This window comes from Rosa rugosa, chromosome 1 (assembly GCF_958449725.1).
Source record: "Rosa rugosa chromosome 1, drRosRugo1.1, whole genome shotgun sequence".
Lineage (NCBI taxonomy): Eukaryota > Viridiplantae > Streptophyta > Magnoliopsida > Rosales > Rosaceae > Rosa > Rosa rugosa.
The window spans coordinates 69,313,573-69,325,191 of NC_084820.1; the positions used below are offsets into that span (position 1 = coordinate 69,313,573).

At 40.9% G+C, this 11,619-nt stretch overlaps 2 protein-coding genes and 1 long non-coding RNA gene across 3 annotated transcripts; 1 reads left to right on the top strand and 2 right to left on the bottom strand.

Moving 5' to 3' along the window:
- The first annotated feature begins 6 nt into the window (after window positions 1–6).
- On the top strand, window positions 7–6,825 carry LOC133734063 (F-box/kelch-repeat protein At3g06240-like). Its single transcript, XM_062161720.1, has 2 exons — window positions 7–1,600; window positions 6,543–6,825. The coding sequence occupies exons 1-2, from the start codon at window positions 666–668 to the stop codon at window positions 6,823–6,825; spliced, it is 1,218 nt and encodes a 405-aa protein (XP_062017704.1). The 5' UTR covers window positions 7–665.
- Window positions 6,826–7,503: 678 nt separating this feature from the next.
- Window positions 7,504–8,434, bottom strand: LOC133726482 (uncharacterized). The gene is made up of 2 exons (XR_009854834.1): window positions 7,962–8,434; window positions 7,504–7,721 (listed from the first exon to the last, which is right to left on the bottom strand). It is a non-coding gene; the product is annotated as an uncharacterized LOC133726482 (long non-coding RNA).
- A 709-nt stretch (window positions 8,435–9,143) lies between these two features.
- LOC133726481 (protein transport protein SEC13 homolog B-like) lies at window positions 9,144–10,931 on the bottom strand. Its single transcript, XM_062154029.1, has 2 exons — window positions 10,772–10,931; window positions 9,144–10,328 (listed from the first exon to the last, which is right to left on the bottom strand). Exon 2 carries the CDS (start codon window positions 10,237–10,239, stop codon window positions 9,331–9,333), a length of 909 nt encoding a protein of 302 aa, XP_062010013.1. The 5' UTR covers window positions 10,240–10,328; window positions 10,772–10,931; the 3' UTR covers window positions 9,144–9,330.
- Between the last annotated feature and the right edge of the window lie 688 nt (window positions 10,932–11,619).

Genomic DNA, 11,619 nt, shown 5'->3' on the forward strand with positions numbered 1-11,619 from the left:
AACTGCCTTTTCAGTTAAACCAGGATATCCCCGTAGGCAAGGACTAATCTCTCGAGCCGGGTCGGACCCCATTTAGGGGGGAAGCTCTCCCAACGCTGGCTGCTCCATTCACAAGGCTCGAACTCGAGACCTTACTTAAGGGGAACAAGCTCCTTATCACTTGAACCACCAAGCGTTGGTATCAAATAACTGCTTTCATTCAAACAATTAACCAATCTTTTGAAACATAAGCCACGTTTGTCCTTAGGGTCTTAGCACTTGAGCGTTCCATCACCCATTCTGACTACTAAACCACTCTTTGTAAAACCAAATGAGTGGAAAATAAGGTCCTTCCTCCGGGGATCCTAGCAGACACATTGAACAACTAGTCCATGATTCCGCCACACCATACTTTTTCATGACCAAAATGTCGAAACAAGACGGTCGGAGAATCTCAAACAATGCAAGCGAGCACTGATCCTTACCCCCATAATATCTCGATAGCACATATGGAGGTTCTCTCCTAGCTTGGTGGACCTCCACATTGCGAAACGACTCATCAACCATATCCAATGCCACAAAGGAATTATGGAAACAAAAACCCCATCCTCGGCTATCTCACTGTCTTGGCTTTGAACCCGGCCAGTGAAAATCACCTGTAGCGCAAAGATTAAAGAACACAATAAATGGAACACAATGGCGAGCTGACGGGGCACCAATTCCCCCTTCCAGCCGAGATCATAGTTGAGATTCTTTCAAGGCGATCAGTGAAGTCCTTATGCCGCTTCAGGTGCGTATCAAAGCCTTGGCGTTCTCTAATCTCCAACACCAAGTTCATTGCACTGCACGCCAAGAAAACCCTCGAGGATAAAGAGGTATTCCTTCGGAGACGAAGAGTCATATTTAAAGTGGCACTACATTACCTTTACTCTTTGGACCTAGACCAGTTCCTCAATCATAACTATAACGATGATGATGACAATGCACTGGTTCTTAAGAATCGCCATGTTCATGCAGATAATAATCATGATGGTTTGATACCAGCCACCGAGCTCGATTTTGTTTCTGCAGAAGGACGGAGACCCATATACTTCATCTACTCCTGCAATAACTTGTTGTTGTGCGATATGAGGCGTGGGTTTTATTTGGTTAACCCTGCAACCAGGGAGATGAAGAAAGTACCAAAGACACCATCATGGAGACCTGTGAGGCCCTTTTGCTTGAGCTTATGTGGATTTGGATTTGATTCCTCCACCAATGAGTACAAGGTGGTTAACGGGCAGGTCTATTCTGATATCAATGTAATCGTATTTAGTGTCTATACACTGAAAACTGATTCTTGGCGAAAGATCGAGTGCTTCTCTCCCTACCATGCTTATTGGTTTCAGGGGATTTTTCTGAATGGAGCTATTCATTGGTCGGCAACGACAGTTGGAGATCGATCCTCTTCGGTGATTGTATCTTTTCTATTAGCAGAGGAGGAGGTTCGCGAAATTCGACTCCCACCCATCGGTGATACTTGTTTAGCAAACCTGGGAGTGTTTAGAGATTGCCTATGTATAACGCTCGCTGGTATTGATCAAACATTCAATGAGTTTTGGGTCATGAAAGAATATGGGGTGTGTAAAGAAATGACTGAATGATGGTTTGATTCATTGATTCAACAATAATCTATACAACATATATACAAGTGGAGCACATGCTCATACAATAAAGCCGTGAAACATTCCTCAAAAACAGGTTTCCATGTTTAGTGGGATTCCATATTTAGTGAGAACATGTTTCCATATTTAGTGGGATTCCATGATTGGTGGGATTATAATATAATTCTCAATACTCCCCCTCAAGTTGGAGAGTGTAGATCGTGAACTCCCAACTTGTCTCGTAGTGTCAGAAATTGATCTTTCCCCAAAGCTTTTGTGAATATATCTGCAAGTTGGAAGCGTGTAGGTACATATGAGGGACGAACCATTCCAGCTTGCAGTTTTTCTCTGACTATGTGACAATCACTGTCAATGTGCTTTGTACGTTCATGGAAAACAGGATTTTCCGCTATATGCAAAGCTGCCTGATTATCACAAAACAATGTTGTGGGATGCACTTGTGAAACTTTTAGATCATGCAGTATATAACGCAGCCATGTCAATTCTAAGCATGTATTAGCCATTGCCCTATATTCGGCTTCTGCTGATGATCTAGAGACATTTGTTTGTTTCTTAGATTTCCATGAGATGAGAGAATTTCCAAGGAAGACGCAATAACCTGTAACTGATCTCCTTGTCTCACGGCATCTTCCCCAATCAGAATCACAAAAGGCTTTTAGGTTAAGGTCGTTGTTGACAGAAAATAACAATCCTTGACCAGAAGTACCTTTAATGTATCTGAGGACTCGTATGGCAGCATCCCAATGAGGTTGTCGAGGCTGATGCATGAATTGGCTCAATGTTCGAACAGGGTAAACTATATCCGGCCTTGTGACAGTAAGATAAATTAGTTTGCCGACCAGCCTTCTATATCTAGTTGGGTCTTTCAACAATGCTCCATCTGTGAGAGTGAGAGTTAAATTTTGTTCCATGGGAAAAGCATGCGGGCGAGCACCCAGAAGTCCTGAATCTTGCAAGATGTCAAGTGCGTATTTTCTTTGAGACATAAAAATGCCTTTCTTGGAACGTGAGAATTCAATGCCCAAGAAGTACTTTAAATCTCCAAGGTCTTTCATGCGGAAGCGTTTAAGAAGAAATGCCTTGAGTCGCTCCATTTCTTGAAGATCATTTCCTGAGAGGAGTATGTCATCGACATAGATAAGAACTGCAGTAAATGAGGTACCTTGTGCCTTTGTGAAAAGAGAATAATCTGCCTTTGATTGATGATAGCCAGCTTTCTGGATGGTATTTGAAAAGGTGGAAAACCAGTTTCGGGATGCTTGTTTGAGTCCATAAAGAGATTTGTTGAGCCGACATACAAGATTCTCCCCCTGTCGGCGAAGTCCAAGAGGAGGCTGCATGTATACTTCTTCATGTAATTCGCCATGGAGGAAAGCATTCTGAACATCCAATTGGTGGATAAACCAATGACGGGAAGCAGCAACAGTAAGGAGGCATCTCAGAGTAGTGAGCTTGGCTGTTGGGGAGAACGTCTCTTGATAATCCACACCCTCAACTTGAGTGTAGCCTTTTGCAACAAGACGAGCCTTGTACCGCTCAATAGTGCCATCAGACTTGTACTTTATTTTGTAGACCCATTTGCAGCCTATCGGTTTATGACCATCAGGGAGAGGAACCATACGCCATGTATGGTTGTGTTGGAGTGCTTCCAACTCTGCATTCATTGCTTGTTGCCAATGTGGATCAAGGATAGCTTGAGCATAAGAGGTGGGCTCGGTGTGACCTGTAATGGTAGCTAGAAAGGAGCAATGTGCAGAAGAAAACCGAGAATAGGAAAGAAAATGAGACAGAGGATATTTGGTACCTGGTGTAGGACGAGGCCCTGAGGTAGAGCGAGTGACTTGGTTGGACATGTGGTAGTCTTTATGCCATGCTGGTGGTTTCGTAGAACGGGTGGAGCGACGAGGGGAGGGTATGAGTTGTGTAAGATCATCAAGTACGATGTCTTGGTCAGTTGGAGAAGGTTCAGTGGGTGTGGTCGGTGTGGTGCTAAGATCTGGAGCAGGTGAAGTGGCATGGTCTGATGGGTGTGAGCTGGTAGGTGAGATGTGAGTATCTGGAATGGTGGGCTGGACTGATGATGCAGGAGTAGTGTTTGGTGTGTGATAGTCTGGGTCAAGCATGGGAATCGAGTGTGGTGAATTTGAGATGTGTGGAAGAGAGAAAGGAAAGATGGTTTCAGAAAATTTGACATCACGGCTGACAAAGAATTTTTTGGTCTCCAAATTATAAAGTTTATAGCCTTTTTGACCAGTGGGGTAGCCAACAAAGACACAACGGTGAGCTCTGGAATCAAATTTTTGAGTAGGATGAACAACAGTTGCATATGCAAGACAACCAAAAACTTTTAAATGATCAAGGCAGGGGGGACGATTGTATAATATTTCAAAAGGTGTTTTGTTGGACAGCAATGGAGATGGAAGGCGGTTAATTAGGTAGACTGCTGTCAAAACACACTCCCCCCAAAAGGAAAGGGTTAGGTTGGATTGGAAAAGTAAAGCACGTGCTACAGTGATAATATGTCGATGTTTGCGTTCAACAACTCCATTCTGTTGTGGAGTGTAAACGCAAGTATGTTGATACTCAATGCCATTTGTGTGAAAAAAATCTCTCATGGATAGAAATTCAGACCCATTATCGACCCTAATAGTTTTAATGTGTGCATGAAATTGAGTACGAACAAAAGCAACAAATGACTTTAAAAGAGATTGAGTGTTATGCTTATGGTGCATCAAAAAAACCCATGTGCATCTAGTAAAATCGTCCACAATGGTAAGGAAAAAACGTGCTCCGGAATGTGTGGGAACTTTGTGAGGACCCCATATATCACAATGTAATAAATCAAAAGGAGCATGAGTTGATATTGAACTTAAAGGAAATGGAAGTCTTGTTTGTTTAGCCATGGGACAAACACGACAATTATTATCAAAAGAAACATTACTGGGGGATAGCAAGGGAGAAACTAATTTAAGACGAGAAGGAGATGGATGCCCAAGTCGCATATGCCACAAGGTGGAGGGATGTGAGACTTGATGTGAGGTAGGTCCTTTCAGCAACGGAGTCATGTAATAAAGACCACCACGTTGTTCACCCGAGCCAATCATCTTCCCCGTAGCCAAGTCCTGTAAGACACAGAAGGTGGGAAACAAAATAGCACAACAATTTAGAGCACTAGTGACTTTGCTGACAGACATGAGGTTTAAGCGAAAGGATGGTACACATAGGACCTTTTTTAAGGTGATATCAGAATTAAAAGGGATGCTGCCAGTGTAAGTGATAGGAACCGCAGATCCATTGGGTAAATTAACAATGGGTAGTGATGTGAGATTTGCTTTAGTGAAAAGAGTGGGATCAGATGTGATGTGGTCTGTAGCTCCGCTATCCAAAATCCAAGGTTGAGTAAATGCAGAATTAATTGAAACATTATAAGAAGGAGATAGACCTGCAGCATTTGCAAAAGCGTTGTTGTTACCAGAAGCATTTTGTGTGGTCATCATAGAAATGGTCTGAGCCAATTGCTGAAGTTGCTCTGGCGAAAGGCTATGCAAAGGATTTGGTAAAGATGCTGAAGTTGACGCCTGAGATTCTTGTGGAGGAAGGATAAGGTTTGTATCTGTTGCATTGGCGGCATGGAAGGAACCACGTGGGTTGCCTCCACGTTGCTGTTGTGATTTATTGTTTTGTCTGCTGCCTTGATTTCCACCATTTCTTTTATTTCTGCATCTATCATCGGTATGACCTCTCTTGTCACAAAATGTGCAATAGTATTTCAGAATTCGACATGTTTCAATGGTATGGCCATCTTTGTCGCAATGACTACAATGCTTGTTTGTGAAATTATTCAGGAAATTTGGCACAAAATTACTTGCCCGATTCTGAACTGCAGCAGCTATAGAGAAGTTCTCAGTTGATCCTGATGTCACCTGTCGTTGTTTCTCATCTTGACTGACGATTGAGTAAGCTTGACGAACATTAGGCAATGGTGTCATCATGAGGATGTTGCTGCGAACACCATTATAGGTGTCACTAAGCCCCATAAGAAATTGCATCAGCCTATCTTCTTCTCTTTGTTTATTATGTGCTTCCATCTGACTGCAAGCTGGAAGATCTCGATATGTCTCTAATTCATCCCAGAGACCTTTGAGTTGTGTATAATAAGTCTGGACTGTCATGGTGCCTTGTGAGTGGGAGCCAATTGCTTTTTGAATCTGATAGACTGTTGGTGCATTATGTTGTGAAAATTGATGTTTGAAGTCATCCCATACCTGATGTGCGGTTTTTGCATGAATAACGCCTTTGGCAAGATCTGGTTCCACTGAGTTAGCAAGCCATGATAAAATCATACTATTGCATTGATTCCAGAGAGCGTATTCAGTTGGTTGTTCTGTTTGTGAAGGAGGCTTAACAGAACCGTTGATGAAGCCAACTTTATTCTTTGCTGTGAGGGCATGAAGTATAGATTTACTCCAGTCTGAATAATTGGCCCCGTTCAATTTTGATGAAACAAGTACGTGGCCGGGGTGATCTGATGGATGAATGTAATATGGATTTGATGCATCCATGATACTGCTGCCTGAAGGTTTCTCTTTTTCTGGTACGTCTGTATTTGTCATAATGGTTGTGTTGAGGGCTTGCTGGGATTTGAAAAATAGGAATCATGCACCAGGATGATGCTCTGATACCATGTAAAGAAATGACTGAATGATGGTTTGATTCATTGATTCAACAATAATCTATACAACATATATACAAGTGGAGCACATGCTCATACAATAAAGCCGTGAAACATTCCTCAAAAACAGGTTTCCATGTTTAGTGGGATTCCATATTTAGTGAGAACATGTTTCCATATTTAGTGGGATTCCATGATTGGTGGGATTATAATATAATTCTCAATAGGGTGAGCGAGTCTTGGACTAGAATGAGGGTCTCCATGCCATATCACCAATTGTCACATTTTGGTTTCTCTACAAAATCTCATGATTTGATGGTGTGTGGAAGTTCATTTGTTATGTACAACTTCAAAGAAGAAAGTTTTAGGAACCTTCCAATTCGTGATACCACCTTAGGAGGTAATGGCGTTGGGGTTTATGTTGAGGGACTTTTTCCACTAATCGATCGAGAGCAGGACGAGAGCCGTAGAGTAGATAATCAAGTATTGATTAAGCTCAAGCATGCATAATCTCACCCTTGATCAAGCATGATTTTTAAAATGTGTTTCATTTGACAGACCTCAAAAATCTCGACCCGACTTTTGTTTATTTTTTTACTTTGAAATTTGTTTTTTTTTTCAATTTTTGACTGGCATTCTAAACTTGTTTACAAATCATGATTAACACACGATTTTGACCAAATAATTGTGTGCTATAATTCATAGTTTTGAGTAAAATCTTGGTCGTGAGTTTTCTTCATTTTTTTTTTTCTGAGCGAAAGTTCCGGTGTTGATTTCCACAGGAATGGACAAGCATATTACATGTTCGGTGTGCTTTGTTTAATGGTTTCAAACTTTTTTTTTATTTTTAATTTTATTTTTTTATAGTCCAAATTCTCATATCGTTTCCGCAGGGTAGAACAAGCATACGACATTTTTTAGTGTGCTTAACCTCGCTTGAATAGACACTATTAGCGTTGCTCGCATGACAGACATTAGTACCGTTAGTCTCCCTAGACATGGACACCATTACCCCTACTTTCAATAGACCACCGTTAACCACACTTTAACAGGGAGTGTGGATCTCCTGTTAACTTGTTAAGCATCCTTTCGTAACAGCAGAGCTGCAAATTCAAAAATTTGGGTGAACTGTTGAAACTTGAAAGAGGTCTGCAAAATTTCAATTGACAGTCCAGACTATAACATGAATCGATTATTAAGGTGGTACTCCTAAGAAGCTTTTCATTTGATAGAAAAGAATAGTAATACAGATGAGCATGAAAACCAAATTACCAAAAAGGTTCATATAGATGAACATGAAGAATATACACCCGTTCTATCTTTCCTCTCTTTACAACAATCCAACAACACAACTCAAATGTAATCTGTTCTCCAAGCCTCTCAAATGGTGACCTAATAACATACACCTGCCAATAGTAAGAGGAAAAATTAGTCAACCTTAGATTATGTCCACATGCACAGTTCCAGAAACCAATTTAGAAACGGGAGTGAAATCAACACTTCCCCATTTTAAAATACATTACCCCCTACTCTAAAAGCCTTCTTTCATTAGTTTTTTCAACTCAAAAGAGGATGAATTGTAAAATAGGAGTGTAGATTTCAATCCCCTTTTCTAAAGGGAAGAAGAACAATGGTAAAGTCCTTACCAGAAAAGAACCTTCGCTAGGTAATCTCGTGAAGTTCCTACAGTATCACAAAGTTCGCCATCAGAATCTAGAACATTCTCTATATTCGCTTTAACTAAATCTTCCTCAAATTCTGGGAGAAATCTGGGCGCAAATCAACGGGTGGAATTAATGGCCCCTAATCAAAAGCTTCAACGACGTGCATTTCATATACGAGGGACAAAAAGAAGTGCATTACAAAGAAAAAAACTAAAACTTTGGAAGCTCACAAAAGATAGCCAAAAAGAAGCTTTGATCATGATTTCTAAATTCTAACCAAGAATGTCATCCAAACTTGAACCCACAAAAGAAGATGAAAAGGCTGAAAAAGCTTAGCTTTTTGAAATCTCACAAAAGAAGGAAACACAAACTTTGATCATGCACTCTAACTAGAGACAGCTAACAAACAAGTCGTCCAAACTTGAAATCAAACAAGTATGAAGGTTTGAGAGAAAAGGCTCACCTCCTTAACATTAGTTAACTCTGATTGCAACCTCTGGATGTAATTCAAAGCCTCCGGAGACAAATCCCCGAAAACTTGAGGACCTGTTGAGCCCAGGTATTGATTACTCGCCCCGAAAACTTGACGTTAACCGTTGTTCACATTCGATTCAAGTAAAATGAAGTGCGTTCATGGATTGGCAAATCGTCATAAGACCAATAAAGAGAGATTAGATGGTCACTTAGATATAATAATAGTAGCGAAAATTATTTTAGATTTGCCATCTAATTCCTAATGACAAAGCAGAAATAGGAGAATGATAACTGAGACCTGAGAACCAAGTATGAAGAATCTGAGGTAGGTCCAACAAAGCATCAGCAAGACAGGAACTCAGCAGTGGACCAATTTTCGGTGGGTACTGGGAAAAACTGGGTATGGATCAGCGGCTACCTCCGACCACAAATGGAGTGATTTGACCGTTGTAATCCAATTGTAGTAAGTAATGACAAACGATATCGTGTTATTGATAAGTAGGAATTTGATGAGAAGCATAGATGCAATTGGATTTGATGAATCCAACTGAGATTTCTGATTCTGAGAGTGACAAAGATTCAGCAATGGAAATAAGCAATTCACATTAGGGAGAAAGAGACCTCAATGTGATAATGAGTATCACCGTTTCGTCAAAGTAAAAAACCGGGAAACTACAAAACGAGAAACCATAAAGAGGGGAAACACACATTGGATTGATAGACTCCAATCGATTACAACAGCAAACCACAATCATTTTGTCCCACATTAGAGCCAATACACAAAGTATTTCAAATGAAAGTAAGAGAAATGTGTGCTAAGGTCTAGTTCACAAGAACACTAATGACATTAACTGGAAAGTAGAAATAAAGAGAAAACCTATGGGTCGACTGTGCTCACTTGTTGCCACTCACCATCAACAGACTCTTTCCACAATGATACTTCGTTATTTCCATCGGCCACGGCCAGTAGGTTTCCTGTTAGTGACCATGACACCCTCCAAACAGGGGTCTTAAAATCCTTCAATACCTTCCCCTGCCATTGATCGCCTTCTTTGGCCACAGTCCAGATAACCACTGTTCCGTCCTGTGAACAACTTGCAATGGTGGACTTGGGAAGTCCCAAGTTGGGTGCCCAGGCTACATCTCTCACCCAATCTGTGTGCATTTGAAGAGCAGGGAAGCAATCCATCTTCCAAGTCTCATTGTACAATTTCCACACCTTCACTGTATTGTCGCAGCCACCAGAGACCAGCTTCTGAACAGGTTCAAGCATGCCAGTTCCAACTAAAGAACCAGGAGCCATTGATGGGGCCCACGAAACGGAGGTTACTCCAACAGGGTGTGCTTGGTCTATCCTAGTGGTGTCCCAACCACCATCTGCCCTAGCAGTGAAAACGGAGATGTTCCCATCAGAAGAACCACTAGCTAAGATGAGGCCAAGTTCATGAGGCGCCCAACAAATGGAATTTACAGATGAACTGTGCTCATTGAAAACATGAGCCTGTTGCCACTCATTTGGATTACCCTCCTTCCAAATTATCACTTGGCCATCATACGAGCACGAAGCAAGGATCGGCCCAAACTTGGGATGCGCCCAACCCACCTGCCATACAGGACCTCTGTGACCGGACAACGTAGCAAGGTGCTGTGAACCCGCATTGCTGCCGACACCAATTATCTTAATGGTCATATCAGATGAAGCTGATGCTAGACGCTTTCCATAGTAATCCATGGCAACATCATGAACAACATCCTGGTGGCCCGTTTCAATCTTCTGCCCCGGCATGATCACAAATCCTTGTCTCGTCGTCGCAAATCCCCAAAACCCCCTTTCCTACAAAACCTTGCCTGCGTCTGTCTCCTTAAATACCTCCCCTGCATTCCAATTTCCGCAAAAAAGAATTACACGCCAATTTTTCTTAGCAAAATTCAACATTATTCAGTTTATATTGGTGAATAATATAACAAAGCACAGGTCATAAAAACCAACAAAGCTACTCATTTTCATGTGAAAGATCTATCATTTAGTACAAGAGAAACAATTGATTTTCATACTCAATAACCCCAAAATCAAGCATAATAGGACTACATGAAGCAAAATTCCAAACTATATAAGGTCACACATGAACTTAAAATTATATATTTCCAGATTAATTGCAGCCATAAGATAATTCTTCTAACTATAATATATCAATTCAAAACATTCTAAGCTGATTAACGAAGGATCTAGAAACGAAGTCAATAGATCTGAAATCTGAACACGACTAACAAATTTCATAGTGATGGCAATAAGAATAGAGAAGGGAGAAACGAATTACCTGAGCGAGAGAGAAAGAGAGGAGACGGCGTCGTATCAGATCGGAATTGAGTTGAGAGAAGCTGCTTGACGAGGAGTCGCGCTAGATTTCAGGCTGGGGCTAAGCTCAAGGCGCGTGTTCTTATTGTGAGGTAGTGTTTGGGAACGGGCGGTCTTATTTTGATGATGTTTCGTAGCCAATCAGGAAGTAGGATCAGTAATTTAACCAAATGGTTCATATCGGGCCTCAATAATATTGTTCTGAGCCCAAACAACGTGGTTGGACAACGATTTAAACCCAAAAATGGACTTTCCTATTTACGATTAACTCATCAACACTAATTATGGAAAATCTGTATTATATTTAAGAAAAAAAAATTTGTTAGTCAAAATATAATTTAATGATTAGGTTTCCTTGTATTCTGGAGAGATCGATGTGGAAGACCCGGATTCAAACTACTACTCATATGATTGATGTGAAGTTTGTATGAAGGACGAGGAACACTGGTCATATGATTGCCCGTACTTGGACTATATTGAGTATATTCCAAACCCGGAGGACACACCTGTTGGCGAGGGCTATATCATAATTTGCATCCACTGCAGTGAGTCGAAACATGGCCACCCTGATGGAAGCTGGGTAGGACGTGCAACAAGAAATCCTTTTGATTATAGTTTCATATTTAAAAAGCCTGGTGTGAATATGATGATGACGATGTATTTGATTAATGTGGGTGCTCGTTTGTAAAGCAGTATTTAGATGGATAAAGAGTGCCTTCTGTGAGAATTTTATCTTGTGTGTTTGTACTTTGTAGACACCAAAAATTTAATGAAAATAAAATTCATTAAATAATTCGGTCAACATTTGAA

Coding starts and splice junctions, on each gene's coding strand:
- LOC133726481 (XM_062154029.1), bottom strand. CDS start 10,239: ATGCCGGGGCAGAAGATTGAAACGGGCCACCAGGATGTTGTTCATGAT.
- LOC133734063 (XM_062161720.1), top strand. CDS start 666: ATGGAACACAATGGCGAGCTGACGGGGCACCAATTCCCCCTTCCAGCC. Junction 1,601..6,542: donor GTCATGAAAGAATATGGGGT/GTGTAAAGAAAT, acceptor AATTCTCAATAG/GGTGAGCGAGTCTTGGACTA.